This window comes from Sarcophilus harrisii, chromosome 2 (genome assembly GCF_902635505.1).
Source record: "Sarcophilus harrisii chromosome 2, mSarHar1.11, whole genome shotgun sequence".
NCBI classification, from domain to species: domain Eukaryota; kingdom Metazoa; phylum Chordata; class Mammalia; order Dasyuromorphia; family Dasyuridae; genus Sarcophilus; species Sarcophilus harrisii.
The window spans coordinates 284,175,344-284,193,812 of record NC_045427.1 but is presented as its reverse complement, the minus strand read 5'-3'; the positions used below and the strand labels follow the sequence as shown (position 1 = coordinate 284,193,812).

The window sequence follows — 18,469 nt, the reverse complement described above, 5'->3', positions numbered from 1 at the left end:
ATGTCAAATTTATAGAATTTCATAATATATATGAATGCTGTTGAAAATACTTTCTCATAGTCAGAAATACCACACTTTCTAAACTGAATATTTTGATTGTTCCAGGTGTTGAGATAGGATTTTTTTGTTAAATATTCATTTTTTTAAAGTTTTGAGTTTGAAATTCTCTCCCTCCAGCCCTTTTCCCACCAAATGAGAAAAGCAATGATACATGTAAACATGATATTATAAATTAAATGAGAATACTAAAATAAAGAGTTGCAAAAGAAACAAGAGTTATGGAGAAGAGATTTGGGGAGAGAATCAACGATTGACACGAGTCATAAATAACATTTTATATGTAAGAAACTCTCTAAAAATTAGAATGGACCAAATGGAAATTAATGCCTTCACGAGACAAGAAATATTAAACAGTAAGTTAAAAGATTGGGAAAATATATAATATGTAAGATATCTCCTATTAAAAAAAAAAACAACTCGCATAGAATATAGATCAAAGAGAGAGAATTAGAGAATAATTGAAAAGCTATGACAAAAAAAAAAGAGTCTAAATATTCAATTTCAGGAAATATGCAAAAAAAAAACTTCTCAGTTACATTAGAACAAAAGGACAACATGAAAATTCAAAGAATTTCTCCAAACATTTACTAAAAGAAACTTCCAAATGAAAATGCCCAGAAATGTCAGTTTATATGTCAAAGAAAAACTGTTGCAAGGTGCCATGAAGAAAGAATTTAAGTAATGAGTAATCAGAGGCAGTTAGATGGCATAGTGGATAGAGTACCAAGTCTGAAGTCAAAAACTCATCTTCCTAAATTCAGACATTTACTAGCTATGTATCTCTGAGCCTCAGTTTTAATCTTGTTTCCTCATGTATAAAATGGGCTGGAAGAGGTGGCAAACCACTCCAGTTATCTCTGCCAGAAAAAAAAATTTAAACGGGATCACAAAGATTTGGACATGACTGAAAAAAACAAACTGAGTAATGTATTCAGGATTACAGAAAACATTAAAGAATGGAAAACATGGAATGTGATATTCCAAAAGGTAAAAGTATCAGGTCTACAACCAAAAATGACTTACTCAATAAAACAGTATAATTTTTCAAGGAAAAAAAAAGGATCTTTAATAAAGTAGAGGACTTCCCAGTATTCTTGATGAAAAGACCAAAGTGAATAGAAATTTTGATATTTATACATATTGGAATCAAGAGAGAAATAAAAAGGTAAATAGAAGTGAAAAGCCTGAAGATACTTTATTAGGATGAATTGTTTACAATCTAATGAATTGTAACAAAGGTCCCTTTTGTATGCTAATATCATTTGAGGTTACTAAGAGAAGCAAATGAGATGGAACATCTGAAAATGATTTTGTTTTATATTTTGAAGATGTTGAAATAAGGAGAGAAAAAGAAAAAAGAAAAGAAAGATTTTCAAAAAAGAAATAAAGAGGAGAAAAGGGATAACTGGGGCAGAGGAGAAAAATAGGAAAAGACATAATTGGATGTGTAAGTAGAAGTATATACAAATGTAGAAGTATACTGATAAATGTTTTGACAGCTCTTTGTGGGAAAAAAATATACACTCAACACATTTTAAAGTTTAATCTGTATATTTTCCCATCACTTTCATAAATCTAGACAAGCAACAAAATAATAAATCAAGCACTGATTTGTAGCATATACCTATTTGCAAAATGTAAATGCTCACACTGAAAATTTAATAATTAGCTCTTACAAGTTCATACAGGCTTGGTTCAGCATTACTCCTTGGTGGAGGAAAGTTATCACTTGAACCTCACTTTCATCTGAACTGGTCAAAAGATGATAGAGCAAACACATAACACAAAATTTGATTTTATTTAATAGGAAAACAGAAAGGGGGAAATAAGAGAAGATAAAGAATAAGAGGGAAGATAGTTTCAGGGAGGGATAAGTAATAAGCAAAACAAGCCCTAAATTTGTAGGGGAATTTTGCTTTATCTCTTCCAGGAATTTTAATTAAATTTATGATCAAATTGTTTTGTTGTTTTGAGCTTTGCTTGTAGATTCTTTGGAGATATTCTCTTCTTCAGAGATTGTGTCTTGAGGTCTTTGTGAATATGATACTTTTATGGTAGGATTTTTTTGTTTGTTTAATTCTTTTTGGCTACTTCATGATTTCAGACTTGATGCTAAGTTAGGGCTCTGCAACATTTTGGAGGAAAAGTCTGATCTAGTCTGGTTGATGCTTTCTAAGGATACTGAGTGTTGTGTTGTCTCAGGATCTCAGGGACAAACTGGACTCCTACAAGCTTTCATTGCTCCCAAAGTGGACCCTATTCAGGGCAATAACTGATTGTTGCCTCTCTGATCTGAGCTTTGTAAATTTTTGACCTTGGTTTCAGTCTGAGCAACAACAGACAGGATTCAACCATTATTGGCTAGCTGAGATGCTCTGCTGGTTCAGTGTTAGGACTCCAGCCCTGGTTGTTCCTCTACAGGTTCTCTGAGGATTTCAGACTTGAGAAGCTAGAACTAAGACCAGCTTTATTTTGAGGATCTGAGCCACACAGTTGCTTCTTGCTTCTGAACTTACTTTTCTTTTTTTACTTTCTAGGCACACTGCCTAGAGCCAGAAACCATTCCTTACCAGGAATTTTTTTCAGTACACCTTGGATCTGACCCAGAAGTGGGTAGTGAGTGATAGTTGCCAGGTGACATTTGTTCCCATTGAAATATTCCTGGTATGTATCTGGATGTGCCCTGGGTCTGGGTTCTCCTTTTGCCCTGATACACAGACTAATGACTGTTATCTAACAGTCCCCAAACTATTATCACTCATTTTTCAAAAAGTTTAGTAGCTGATTGATAATCTTTTGCCCACTTTTTGTCCTTCAGTTAGAGAATGTAACACCTTGATTTTGTCTCAAAACCCCTAACCTCTTAGTTCCTTAAATTTATTTAATTCCTATGAATTCCCATTCTTCTATTCCACCTCAAAGGATGGTTATATCATTGATCTCATCATAAGCCAGAAGTCTCCACTTCCAAGATCAAGAACTCTAAAATTACTTTATCTCAATCAATCAACCAACCAACCAACCAATCTACTACATTCATTAAGCATCTACTAAGTGCTAGGCTAAGAACTAAGACAAAAAAAAAAAAAAGGCAAAAATTCCTGCCTTAAAGGAGCTTACAATCTAATGGGGGAGATAGAAAGCAAGCTAAAAATAGGATAAATAGGAAATAAATAATTAAAAGAGGGAAAGAATTGGAATTAGGAGCATTTGGAGACTTCCTCTAGGAGGTATTGTTACTTAAAGAAAGCCAGAGAGGTCAATAATGGAATGGAGGAAAAAGAATTCCAGGAATGGGGACAGCTAGAGAAAATGCCTAGAATTAAGACATGGAATGTTTTGTTCTTGGAATACCTGGATCAAAGAATAGCTACTGGGAAGCAAGGTGTTAGAATGCTGGAAAAATAGGAGGGGGCTAGGTTACGAAGGACTCTGAATGCCAGAGCGATTTGTACATGCTTCTGGAGGCAAGAGGAAGCTTCTGGAGTATTGATTAAGGAACTGACATAATTGGACCTGTGTTTTAGAAAGAGCCCTTCAGTAGCTAAATGAACAATGGATTGGAGTGGGGAGAGACTGAAGGCAAGTAAATCCACCCAAAAACAAAGTGTTGGGTAACAAGGCCCTGAACTAGGGTATTGATAGTGCAAGGGGAGAAAAGGAAGGGGAGCATATTTGGGGAATGATGCAAAGGTGAAATCAACAAATCTTGATCAGAGCTTAGATGTGGTGGGTGAGAAATAGTAAATCTGGGATGACTCCTTGCTTGGGAGTTTGAGAGGGACTGGGAGGATGGTGTTGCCATCTATAGTGAAAAAGAGAAGGTTGCAAAGGAAAGGATTTAAAGGGACAAGATATTGCATTCTGTTTTGGACACACTGAATTTAAAGTGTCTATTGGACATCTTGTTCAACATGCCTGAAAGGCAATCAGTTATGCCAGATTGAAAGTGGACAGATTGGGGCTGGAAATGTAGAGTTGAGAATCATTAACATAGAGATGGTAATTCATAGGATCATGAGATCATCAAGTGAAGTACTATAGAATTAGAAAAGAGGGTCCAGGGTCCAGGACAGACTATAGTTAGAGGAGAAGAATCTAACAAAAAAGATGAGAAGGAGCAATTAGGTAGGAAGAGAACCAGGAGAGAATGGTAAACCAAAAACCTAGAAAGATTACCAGGGAAGAGAGAGTTATTAACAATATCAAGGCTTTAGAGAGGTCAAGGAGCATGAGGATTGAGAAAAACATTAGATTTGGCAGCTCAGAGATCATTAATAACTTTGGATGAAGCAGTTTTTGTGGAATAAAGTTGAAAGCCAGATTATAAGGGATTAAGAAGAGAGTGAAAAAAGTGGAGGACTTAAATATAGATCGCTTTTTTATGGAGTTTAGCTACAAAGTGCAAAAGAGATATAGCATAATAACGGCAGGGATAGAAAGATCAAGTGGAGGGTCTTTTAGGTTAGTGAAGACATGGGAGTATTTATAGGGAGTAGGAAATGAACCATTGGAGAGGGAGATATTGAAAGTAAATGAAAGAGTGGGCATGTCAGAAGAGGCAATCTATTGGAGAAAATGAGATGGAACAAGTAGAGAGGTTAGTCTTAGTCAGGAGTAAATGCCATCTTATCATATAAGCCAGAGGAGATAGTTACAGAAGGCCCTTGAGTGATAGATGAGGAAGACGGGAGGAGAGGAAGCTCATGCCAAATGATTTCAATTTTTTCCATAAAATATTAGGCAGGGTTCTCAGCAGAGATAGTAAGGGGAGGAAGAGCTACGGAAGATTTGAGGAGGGATGAAAAGATTTGGAAGAAGAGCTATTGTGAAGTGAGATAATAAATTCATAAGGGAGTTATAGTAAGATTGCTTAGCAGCAGTAATGGTCCAGTTGAGATTGTGTAACATAAATTTGTAGTGGACCTCGTCAGAATGGTTCCATGATTTTCTCTTATTTTTTTTCAGCAACAGATGTGTAGAAGTGAAAATGATGACTGGTGATAATAATCCAAGGCTGAAGTCTGGCTGGGTATAATCAATGATATGATATGGGGACCAATAGATTGTAGTCGGATGAGGAGATTTCAGAATTCCTGAACATGGCAGTACAACATCTGTGGATATACGGGTATGACCATTTAACTCAAGCGGAGTAGAGGAGTAGTATATGGAAGGTGAGTAGGTAATTCCCCCTAAACTTATTCTTTGTCCCCCTAACTTCCTATCTTTCCATCCTTCTAACCTATGATCACCCTCTGTTATGGCCTTCCTTTCCGATCTCACTCTTTTAATTAGCCAATTCAATTCTACACTAGGTATCCAGATGACATAGAGAATACTTCACTGTACTTGGAGTCAGGAAGACCTAAGTGCCAATCTGCCTTAGACACTATCTGTGACCCTGGGCAGTTTCCTTATTTGTAGCTGGGAAAATAACAGCACTTACTTCTCAAGGTTATTGTGAAGATCAAATGAGATACTATTTATAAAGCACTTTGCTAATCTGGAAGTGCTATGGAAATGCTAGTTATTATCACACTCCCCTAGTCTCAAATTCTGCATTCTCATTTACTTGTTGGTTTTTCCTATTTAAACATTGTGTAGATCATACCTTCCAACTCCCATCTCTGTATTACCCCCCACCATCGCTTCATACTCACAAATTGATGATCAGAACTGGACAAGCCTTGCAACTATACTGATTGGATCCTCTACAAATTTTTCATCACGTCTCAATTGGGCTGTCACATTACTGGAGGAAAACAATCCTTTTTTTAAAATTCTGTAATTGATTCTTCAATACTATATTGCCCAAAATTATTCCAAACCTCTTTTCTTCTTAAGTTACTTTTACTGTCCCTGTTGAAGACCTAGTCTCATGAGTTCAAATCTGGCCTCAGATACTTAACACTTCCTGGCTGTGCGACTCTGGGCAAGTCACTTACCCCCAATTGCTTCAGCAAAAAAAGAAAGAAAAGAAAATGAGGTCTTTCTCAGCAGGCTTCCTGTTTTTCTTTTCTCTGCAACACAAATCTCTGACATTATTCTCTTCTCCCTTCTCTTCCCTTTAGTCCAATCTCTGATGACTTGGTGGAACTTTTTTTGCCAAAATAAACTCTTATTATGTGTACCCTCAATTGAATCACATCCACTTCTTTCTCCAGCAGATTGCTGGAGATGTTTATTCCCAATCATCCCTTCCCTCTATCTAATCTTCATTATCTCCCTAACTACAGGCTTCATCCTATTCCTGATAAACAAGCCCATATCTCCCCCATCCTTAAAAACCCCTCACTATGCACTACCATCTCATCAAGCTATCATACTCATGTATGTGTGTGTACACACACACACACACACACACACGTCTCCCCTACTTAGATTGGAAACAGCACTATATATATCACTGGATCTGGAGGCAGAAGTCCAAATCTGGACTCAAGTATTATGTGATCCTGAGCAAGACACTTAACCCTGCCTTCCTTTGCTTCCTTATCTGTAAAATAGGAATAACAGCATTCACTTCCCAGTTTAATGGTTTGATGAGAATAACATTTGTAAAGTACTTTGCAAACCTTGAAGCATTATATAAATGCTAGTTGTGGTGATGATGATGATGAGCTCCTTGGAGACAGGAATTGTTTTTCTTTGTTTTTTGAATTCCTAGTGCTTAGCACAATGCCTGGCATGTAGGAGGTGTTTAATAAATGTTTGTTCAGGAAACCAGGTGCACAGTGGAGAGATTGCTAAACCTCAAGTCAGAAACTCTTCCTGACTTCAAATCTGGTCCGACAATCCTAGCTGAGTGATCCTAGGCAAGTCAGCCCTATTTGCCTCAATTTCCTCATCTGTAAAATGATCTGGAGAAGGAAATTGCAAACTAGTTGCTCTGCCAAGACGCCAAAGGAGACCACAAAGACTGAAGTGACTGAACAGCCCCCCCCCCCAAAAAAAAAAATGCTTATGGATTGAATGGTGGGGAAAAACTTCTCCCAAGACTTGAGCTAGGACCAATAAGTTTGGTGAGGAAGAACAGAACATTCCAGGTTGTGGAGATTGGTGTGAACAGAGCAAATTTGGGATCCTGGATCTTGGAAGACAGACCAGCTTCTCTGGAGTAGAGGAAATACAGATTTAGAGGTAAGAAAGATTTTAGCAGTCATTTTAGTCTAACTCTTTACCAATGAAGAAAGTGAAACAAGTTAAATGACTGCTCAAGGTCACACAGATAACAAACAGCCAGGTTTTAAATTTACATGTACAGATTTAATCTTAGATTTAAAACCTGGCCATAGATTTAAAATTGCAAGGGGCCTTAGAAATATTCTAGTCTAATCTCATTTTATAGATGAAGAGATTAAAGCTCATGGTAAATCAACTTGCTCAAACTCAAAAAAGTAGGATTTGAACTCAGACCCTTTGACTACAAATCCAACATTTCTACCATACCATAATGAAGCATTCAAATAAACTACTATCTCAATTAAAATAATTAATCTGATAAAAAATTTATTCTCAACCAAAATAGTCTGCTGAAACTGCAGTTTTAGGAACTGTTTACATGATGGGGGTTATCTTGGAAGTGTTTTCAGTGGGGTGCTGCAGCTCCATGGGATTGTTCTGATCATGATGCTTGGAGCAAAAGATTAGCCTAGCTAGTAGTTCCATTTTGAGAAAATTATCAAATGATGAATTTCTTTTAAACCACAGTCATCTAACAATCTTAACAAAGGTGTAAAGGAGAAAATGATGCCACAATATAACTTGGAAATATTAAGAAATGCCAACTTTTAAGCACAATTCATTTCTTCAGTGGCGACTGAACTGATAAGCCTCAGAAAGTTCTCAGGTCAATGCTGTCATAAAGCCTCATTCCTAGAATGGACCAGAATGTTCTGTTGAAAACTTAGTAATTTAAAATATGTTTATAGTGTGTATAACTGGTGCTTTTCTTTTCAGGACCTAACAATTCTACTTGGTTTGAAAGAAGAAAAATCAAAAGAAATGGGGGTCCTGCTTTCCTGTGCATAGCAGGGAACACGTGTTCATCATTATCATCAGAAGGCATTTATTAAATACACCCCATTGCACAGAAGTGTATTAGAAATTATACAAATAATACAGACCCTGCTCTTTAGGAGCTTACACTTTTAAGACATGTATATATGCAGGCGTGTGTACAGAACATACAGACAGCAGCACAGAAATAGCAAACCAATACATGCATGGAGACTAAGCTATTTACATTTAGATATTTATGTATTTTAGAAGTGGGATATCAAGTTCCATGGTGGAGCAAAATCAAGAACTCTAATGTAGAAGGTTCTATGTTTCATAGTAGAGGGAAGCATTTCTTGCAATCCACAATAACTTAATGGAGGAACTGGAATTTCGTTTATATGGTAGGGGTTGTCTCGACAGTTATCTTCAATGAGGTTCTGTAGTTCTGTGAGGTTTCTTTGACCATGATGATGCTTAAAGGAAAAGTGTTGACTTTGGTTTCTTCTCCCCTTTCAAAGTCATTCTAAGGAGCCAGGCCATGAGAAAGCATCAACGAGGCAACTTTTCTAGCACTTGTATGTACAGAGTTAATCCTTCCCACTGGAATAGGCAGCCAGAGAACATTGCTTGAAGCTTCTGAATTAACCTGGCTCCATCCCGCTAGACTATTTATAAATACATAATTCATTACACCTACACCCTCCAATATGTTAAAAAAAAAAATTATTAACAAGGCAGTGGCTCAAGGACAGGGAATCTGACTGAAGGAAAAGGGAAGTATCCCAGTAATGTTAAAACTATATAGTCCAACAACTCATCTTACAAATGAGGAAACAAGGACAGAGGCTTGTCCAAGTTTAATTATAATCACGATAGAGCAAACTTTAAAACTTAACTTTTTCCAGGGGTGACCCCATTTTTCTGTTGATTATGTTTGTATGAAAGTGTATTGCTCTTTTTGTTGTATTTTACTGAATACTTCAGATAGCGTAGTCAATGAAGCAAATATTGAACCAAACACTGGTGCAACTAGAATCATAGTGGTCATTTAGCCCAATCTACATTCAATCCTATTTATAGATAAGGAGAATGAGGTCAAAGAGATGTGCTAAAACTCACCATGCAAAATTAGGCACAGAACTGGGACTCTATATACAAATTAGTGATTCCCATCTCAGCAGTACCCATTATATCAATTTCTCCACTTTCTCTCAATTTCTCCATCATTTTCAAGCTTGGTTTAAAAAAAAAAAAAAAAAAAAAAGCAGTCTTTCCTTTTATAAAACTTTAGGTAGCTTAATAACACGGTCATAAATCAGCATACTTCAAAATGCATGTATTGGCTTTCTTCACATTTTCATAAAGTACAGTCTAAATTGTGACTTTTTAAAAACAGGGGTAAAATAGGCCAAACATACAAGATTCAAGTGTACCTTGGTCATAACTATTACCATTAATACTACTAAAATGAGACTCTCATTTGTGAAATTTCTAAACTTTTTAACATTGATAGCAAACTGACATTATCCATTTTAAATTATTGCTAACAATGGCTAGAAAAATGACCAAAGCAAATTCATTCACCTCTTGATAGGCCGTAGGATTTTCTCTCCTATTTACTAGTTATATGATTAAGTTAAGACAATGCCAGTGTAAAAGAATTCACTTCAAAGTACATGGATTCAGAACATCATCGCCTAACAAAGGTTTATAAATTTAAGCAAACCCTAGAAATTTGGAATTGGAGAACATGGATTTGATTCCCAGTCAGTTACTTTACTAATAACAAATGTAAGTCACTTGACCTCATTTCCTCAACTGTAAAATGAAGTAGATTTCCAAAGTCCTTTCCAGTTTTAAATTTTCCAGTCTTATAATTAAGAAAATCTTACCCAAAGTATAAATTGGGGAAAAATTTTTAGCATAAAAGAATTCGCTTTCTTTAAAAAACTATCCTACACAAAAAAAAAAAATTTTTTTAACCCTAAACATTACAACTATGGATAACTTAAGAAACAAATCTCAGCAACATAAGCCATGTTGATTGAACGCAATTCAGTTATCTTTCTTAGGAAATCTGTCTCTTTTTTGTGTTTGTTCCATTTTGCATTCATGATCAAAAATTCCCTTAGGTCATGGTTACATAGTGCTTAAGCATCTAAATAAAAAGCAAAAATCTGGGAATCAATTTGTATGCTTCCTTCTAAATGATACCAACATCCAGATATTTAAAATTATTAACTTTGTGTCTGCATCCATATTTGTTACTATATATATATATATATATATATATATATATATATATAGATCTTATAATAGGCTCAAGATAATTTTTTTGAGAGTAGGAAAACCAAAGGAACGATGACAATCTTTAAATAGAAACAAGATTATTCTAGAAACAAAGCCCAGATTTGTCATTTGCTTTGACATTTGAATGGATTTAAATTTTATCCTGAATGACTTGAGCACTCATTGGCACAGTGACCAAAAAAGGATATCCTGAGGTCTATTCCAGATCAACTATTCTGAATTTAAGTAACTGGAATGAAGCAGTAAGGAAATAAATTATTTTACTGAGCAATTATTTCCATGTTATCTTAAATACACAATGTGCATTCAAAAGGTAATAAACTTGCTGCCTAAAAGTCACTGTTGTGAATTACAACACTGAATCAAAATAAGGCCACAAATTTGACCAGTTCACTCACCCCACTGCTCTAAGCAACACAGAATAAAAAAATAGCATTTAAAAATTTTGCTTAGCTTAAATTTTAACTTAATGTTTTTCTGGCTGGATTTTCTCACTAGAAACCTTGTTAACTGACATGCTGAAGTTTGTTCTCTTCCAATCTGTAAAATGAATACTAAAGGATTTCTAAAGGGCCTTCCCAAAGGTAATCTATTCTCCCATAATGGTTCAAGTAGTGGTCCTTTTAGAGGTGTATAGGATTGTAAGAATTTAGTATTATGTGTCAATAATTTCATCTACTTGTGTCCCACTGACAAGGTTACCAGTTTTAAATTCTAATCCATTAAAAATCCACCTTCCAACTACAATATTAGGGAATATTGAACAACATACCTCTCTGGTCCTAAACATCTCAGGATAATAAAAACAAACTTTGAGTATTGAGTTTGAGTGAGAAAAACACCCAACAGTTGGGTCAAGATTGCCTATCAAGACATTTCCTCCAATCTCTCTCCATTAGTATATGGATAACTATATTGAAAAAAGGAAATGTTTTTCCACTTCTGCAAACTTCTCCTTAAAAGGTGAAGAATTTTAAAAGGTCCCATGTAAAAGAGGAAAAGAACAATTTGTAAATATTCTAGAGGGAGATGGTCAATTCTCATTACAATAAATTATGAAAGAATTTAGATAGTTGCTTTGGCTACATGAGAATTTTGCTACAGCAATTATTTCTCAGAATGAGTAATCATTTAGATCATTTACATTTCTGTTCTGATTTTAGCCACCTACCTTCATAAAGATGTTTTGGGTAGAAAAGTATTTTAATAAAATGGTTTTGTCTCAGTTTTCAGATCTCATGGTTCAAAGTACTCAAAAATTGTGCATATCTAAGTTTTAAATCCAGAAAACAGTCCAATTTCAAGTATATGAAACCACTGGCAAAATGGGAAATTTCAAAATCCTTTGTGTTGGCTCTTGAGAACTGTGATAAAAATTAAAAAATAAAATTCTCACTTTAAAAAAATGGATTAAAAGATAAAAGAGGAATTCAAGTCCTGGGTTTACCTGGGTTTAGCACTTACTTAAGCTATTTAAAAAATTACCAGACTAAAATACTGGAGACAAAATAAGCTGATTCGAGAATGGTTGAGAAAAAATTGTAGTCATTAATGAAATATTATTGTGATTTAAGGCATATATGGAATTCAAAATAACTTGCAAGATATATTAAGGGATACAGAAGAGAATATAAACATCTACAATAATATAAATAACACTAAGAAGTAATCTTGAATTGTAATGAACAATTTCTATCATGAAGGGCTGATTATGAAACCCATGAGGAAAAGAGGGGAATCATGGTGCATAATGCAGAATATTATTAAGACACGGCTGCTGGATGGCTTTGGGTCAATGTTTTTTGTTTGAAGAAATCCCAGTTGGGGAGAAGTAAAGGGGAAATGATTGGTGCAAAAACAAAAGGCAACAATAAAACAAACAAAATTACCAGGTAAAGTATCATTTCATTAAAAAAATCTGGTGTGCCAAGGAGGTAATACAGAAATGACATCTAAATGTTTGCTACTTAATTGCCCATGACAAATGGGTGAATGGCTATTAGCAGCACTGGGTTGCTTTGAGGTTGCAGTTCTGTGCTTTAACTTACTGAAACTGAATTATTTAGGTAATGATTTATTAACTGATAATCTGACAGCTCAGTCAATATTTGTTTGGCACATTCAGCTTTTGAATGTCCAGTAATTTTTATCAAATTTAAATAATCTTTCAAGACAATAACCAAACTGAAGTTGTCAACTTTTCTTTTCCTCCTGCAGAAGCAACCCAGTTTTTGCTTCAGTGATTATTAACATCAATAATTTAGGTAAGTAAACAACCCATCAATGGAAGGAAGCTATTAAAGGATGAGGAGGAGTGATATTTCACCTTGCTTGTGTATTTTTCCACCAAGTTTATGGAGTCAAATGTTTGCACCTAACCCTTACCCTTGACAATCATACACTAAAAGCCCCAACATTTCCACATAATCTTAGGGTAACGAGCTAGGCTGCAGATGTGAGAGGGCACATAAAGGTCAATTTAAATTATTCAGAAGGTAACAAGCATCCTTGCTTTTCCCCCTACATGTTAATACTTTGAAAGTCACAAACCTTTTACCTGAAAGCATATGGGACTTTCTCAGTAACAAATTAGCCATTTTAAGGTAACTGAGGTCCCCTGCATTCCCAACCCATCTCCCCACCGCCCTCCACAGTGTATAAAAATGTATTTCCTCCCTTATTTGTAGGTTATAGTAACTGTCTCAATCTGAACTCAAGGAAAACAAAGGATCCCAAAGTAAATACATAAATACATAAATATACTTAATTGACCCCTTACAGTTAAAACATACCCAAAAGTTCTTGCCATGGATAAATTTACTTTTTAGGACTGTAGCATTTTACTAATTTCTAGATCTTTAACAAATTATTTTGCTTTAATATAATTGGCAATGAACAATAACCACTTACTGACGCTTAAGCAAAAATGAATGCTAAATTTTGTAAAAGCACATGGTGCTAATATATCAAGAAAAGTGTATAATCCTTAAAATGGATCTCCTTTCCTGTACATGAATTGTTATTCACATTTGCTGATACATTCTTAAAGCTACAAAATCTTTGCTTTAAAAAGGCAGGAGTGGAGGCATGGGTGCTATATGGAGGTTAAGCATTTAACTATATTCCCCCAAAAGAAGTTTATCACACCTAGGAAAACACAGGTAAGAGTACATTACATTGAATTTTAATGATGATTTTGAAGAGATAAAAGTCTGATGGCACACTGAGTAACTTTGAAACCATCACACATCTCTAGCTGGTATTCCAAAGGGAGAGGTTAAAAAAATACAACTAATACAATTTCTCTTAATCTTCACACCTTTTTTTATTTTCAAAAGTCAAATGTGTTGTTATTCTTAAATCATTCATCCTCAATTTTGATTAAAGTACCATTATCTTCCCCAGATATGAAATTTCAGGATCTCTTTGGAATACTAATTTCATGTTTCTAGGTTTAACAAACTTTTTAAAATTCCACCCTAGTTCCCTGAATCGTTTCAAGACAGTTGCTGATGTAAATTTTAATATAAAATATTTAGTCACAAAATAGTATTGCTTTTGTATGCACATTGTTGCAAGATTACTTTGCTTCTGTCAATAAAAACTATACCATTTTCCATAAAATCCTAAACAAATTAAGAATTGTGATGTAGAACAAAATTACACAGGGTGAAACAGGTGCCAGCACAACATTAGGTTATATTACATTAAAAAATAAAATTTTAATGGTCCCAAATATATACTCAATAGCTAAGCATACACTCAGGGGTGAAAAATAAACAAAAAATGAAACAAAAAAAATTATGACACAAATGACCACATCTAGAATTCCACTCAATCTTTAATCAAGTAAGGACAAATCCCCACTTAAAAAAAAATCTGCAGTTTGAAGGGCAAAGGGAACAGATAAAAAAGAGGAAACTTTATGCTCAGCCCCTCCCCCACAGAGGTTTTTCCAAACCTGTTGTAGCTTGACTAAAATGTTCAGAATGTATGATTTCAAAGGCAGGTCTCTTTATACAAAGAAACTGCTGGCATTCTTACTAGTGAAGAATTAGGCCAGAAAAGCCCATTCTTCTGAGTCTCATACATGGTCCAAGAAAGCATATATTGATTGTAGCAACTGACCAGCCAATCCAGAGTTCCACTAACAAAACTCCTGCCCTGTTGGCTTTTTTTTGTTTGTTTGTTTCCATTTCCTTCCCTGAGAAAAGGGCAATGTGTGGTCCAAGCTGGAAAGCTCAAAGGCTTAAGTCTTTCCCCTAAATGTGTAATTTCCCCCTCCTTCTGCTCCATTGAATTGGCACTTGATTAGCAGAAAGCCAAGTGTATAAGGCTGATCAACGTCAGTCATTCACATGAGACCGCTGCTTTGTTGTGGATCTTTTTTTGGGGGGGGAGGGAGAGGGGCGTGTAGTAGAGAACCAGTTTTTTCAACAGGAACTGATCTTAGGCAGTTGCCATTATTATGACTCAAGCTTTGCTTTCTTTGACAATGGTAGAGATTCTTCCTTATCTTCATCCTCATCATCCTCTTCATCATCATCAGGATAATCTACAAGACCCACAAGGCCTCCCTGTTTGGAAAGATAAAGGGTTTAAATAATTGCTTTTCTATACTCCTTCCATTAGAAGCATATATCATCCAAGAGGACTACACTATTAATAACACTAATTGTTTCTAATTTCCAAATAGAAATAAACTTCTGGAACATAATCTCACAGTTATAAGGAATTCAGAACATAGTTTTACCTAAACAATGTAAATGGTAATGAGATCCATAAGTCAACCCACAAAAACTCAATTTTATAGAACTACCTATTCTCAACTGTCCATTTTGAAGGGAAAATTGCCCAGGGCTCTAGATTAGAAAAGGAAAAAATGTGTTTATATATTACAGAACTGGCAAGGATTTCTTCGATTACTGGCATTGGCTCCTAATGATGTGGCAGAGTCTTGGGTATGAGGGTGATAGGGATAGGAAAACTAGAGTGAGAAATGAAGCAGCTTTCTCTCTTCTTAGCCTTTACCACATAGAACTGGGTAGAAAAGAGGCAGTATAGTAGAGGTATCATGGCAGTAGAATGAGCTTTTAACGGGGCAGGGGAAGGAAGAAGTACAATCTAAATGGACTGGCTACAGGTGAATCATTTAGTCCAACTGATGACATAGACAAAAGAACAACTTGCCTGCCTATGCAATCTTTCTTTTCACCCAAGGTGACCCAAAGAGAATGTCAGGTGACTGGAAATTGGTAGCAGGAATGAAGGATACTACTTTTAAAGTAGTATTCAAATAGAGGTGGCTCGACAATTTAAAAAAGTATTATATTTGGGATAAGGGCAGGGGGAGGGGAGAAAGAAATCAGGTTGCTGAATCAGCAGAGACCGGAGTGCCAAAGCAATAGCTCTAAGGATGACTCAAACGTGATGTTTTTGTAGTTCAATTATAGGAAGGTGGAATTTCTGCTATAGTACAGGAAAATAACTATAACTAGATCAGAAGAATCATTTTATGTCACTCTGCTGAGTGCCCATTTGAAGGAACACTCCAGCAGATGGCAGCAGAGAGCTATAGCTGAAGTCTAGGGACCACAGTGTCAGGGAAAAAAAAAAGGGGGGGGGGGAATGAGGGAGGAGTGGGGGAATGGGAGAGGGACTGTAATACTAGGCAATTTCAGTGTGGAACTTTTAAAAGTATTATAATTCACTTGTGAGGTGGGTAATACCTTGATTATTCTTCAAACTTTTTAAATAGACTAAGAAGTTTGTATCAATATACTGAGTTGTCCAATTAAGATTTTCTTTTCAGTTTCTGGACTGTCCCTCTCAATTCTGCATAAATTAATGCATATCCTAATTCCATGAATGTTATTACCACAAAGGCTATATACATGTAAATAAGAGTAGATTTCATCAAGTTAGGATAGACATAAAAGAACTTCAACTCTTTTAGGAAACTTACTCCATCTATCACCCTTTTTAAGAAGATGAGGAAAATAGCTTCTTTACTTCAAAGAATAAGTTAAAAAAAAAAAAAAAATCTTTGTTCCCAAAGTCCATAGATAGCAGGTTATTAGTTGGATGAGATGATAAAATGAAATAAACGTTCATAAGATTTTTTTGTAAATTACTTATTTCTGGAAGATACTTTGAGTCTCTTACCAAATAAAAGGTTTTTAATAATTTTAAACCTCTTCTAATTGACTAAATATTATTGTGTCAATGGTGGAGGCTTATTACCCAACCTTAAGCTTTTATTTGGCACAAGAAAAATTAAAAACAAAACAAAATGAGTAACAAATATTAAACTTTACTTGTAAAGATTACTTATGATCTCTGTAAGAGAATATGAATGGGGTACACCAGGCAAGGAAAATAACTGCTAGGAAAACTACTACTTCTGAAAACATACCTTTGTAGTAATAGCTGCCGTCTGAGATGTGCTTTTAGAAACGGATCCAGGAGATCCGGGTGAACCTGGAGACCCAGGTGAACCTGGAGATCCAGGCAAATTAGTTGCAGATGACTGACTGGTAAGATTAGTCTTTGTTCCACTGGAGAGGGAAAGCTTAAAACTTGGACTCTGGCGACCAGAAAGATTAGTTTTCAGAAGCACCTCCTTTTCTTCTGTTTCTTTTACTGAAAAGGAAATGATATACTTAATAATCTAGGACATATACTATGCTTATTTTCATATATTCTTACATAAATAATTCAATTAAATACTACTTGACAATTTTAGAAATAAAAATGGACCCATTCACGTTGTATCAGTGTACTGACTTGTAGTTTGCAGAAGATATACACAATAAAACATTTTAATATACTGGATCTTAGAAACAGAATGTTTCATATTATTTACCCCCATAACCTAAGAAACTTGTCCAAATGTACAAATTTATAATTTCACAACAGATGTAAACTGTTCCTAGAAAACAATATCCTATCCAGCAATTATGAGAATACAAAAAATGATCTTCAATTTCCTCAGCACAGGAGAACTCTGCCTGTGCAAACCCATCTATTTCTATAAATTGCAACTAGTCCCTGACTAGTTATGTTCTAGGAAGCTTATCTAGGCTTCCCAGATTAAGTTAATTGACAGTGGAAAAATCTAAACATAGGTCTTTCTGATGCTAAAGCCCAAAACTATGTCATGCTGTCTCAACAACTGACAATTAAATCTAAAGAGATGGTCAACCAAAAAAATTTAATGTGTTTAAAAAAAAAAAAATCAACTATGACAGAGTTTTAAGCAGGCCAGATTCATATGTCTAAACCTGGGTACTTTTAAATTTTTTAAAATATCTTAACTCCTTTTACATACATTTCTTCCTTTCCATGAATTTACTGATTGGTTCCATAATATCTTCATCATTTTTTGTTTTGTCAGATGGAGGTACCACAGCCTCTCCATCTTCCATATCTTCATCATCAGTATTAAACCACATTTCCTCTTCATCTTCTAGTGTTCGTGCATCTCTCCGATATCTATGATTTCTCAAGATGGAACGCATACTGTAAACAAAATCAATTTAAAATACAGTCAATGAACATAAATTATGGAATTCAAACAGATAACTTTTTTACTATCCTTAAAATACAATGCCCAATTCAATCAGCTGTAGTCTTAAAAGTAAAATAAAATCAAAATCTATCACCTTTAGATATAAAAACTTAAGTTGGTGAAGAGATCATTTCATATCTAAAAATCATTTTTACTATTACACAGATTTAAATGATTTTATATACACCAACAACCTCTCAGTGCCTTCAACACACTCCATTTTCCATTTTCTCTAACAGGATTCTAAACTTATTATATATCAATAGTGCAATTTGTTGCAATGGATAATGGCTATTAAAGTCCCTTTTTAATGAAGTGGGCACATATAATTGATCAAGAGAAATTTTGATATTGCTGCAGTAAATTTGGAAAATCTAAAAGTTGAAAATCAAAACAGATAAAATGTAATGAAATTCTCATTTTATTGTTGGCAAATGAAGTTGAAAACATTCAATTTTCCAACTTCAATCCTGATAATATCCTGGTAACTACAGGTCAGTAGATCATGCCAACATACAAACATGT

The 18,469-nt window shown here is 34.9% G+C and overlaps 1 protein-coding gene across 4 annotated transcripts in view; it reads right to left on the bottom strand.

Moving 5' to 3' along the window:
* Positions 1-14,197: 14,197 nt before the first annotated feature.
* Positions 14,198-18,469, bottom strand: part of PPP4R3A (protein phosphatase 4 regulatory subunit 3A) — a 62,127-nt gene continuing 57,855 nt past the window's right edge. For all 4 annotated transcript variants that reach the window (XM_031952343.1, XM_031952346.1, XM_031952342.1 and 1 more), the window contains exons 13-15: positions 17,705-17,895; positions 16,790-17,016; positions 14,198-14,951 (exon numbers count right to left, since the gene is read on the bottom strand). In XM_031952343.1, the coding sequence (XP_031808203.1) occupies positions 14,841-14,951; positions 16,790-17,016; positions 17,705-17,895 (529 nt within the window). In that variant the 3' untranslated portion in view covers positions 14,198-14,840. The remainder of the gene's footprint in view (positions 14,952-16,789; positions 17,017-17,704; positions 17,896-18,469) is intronic.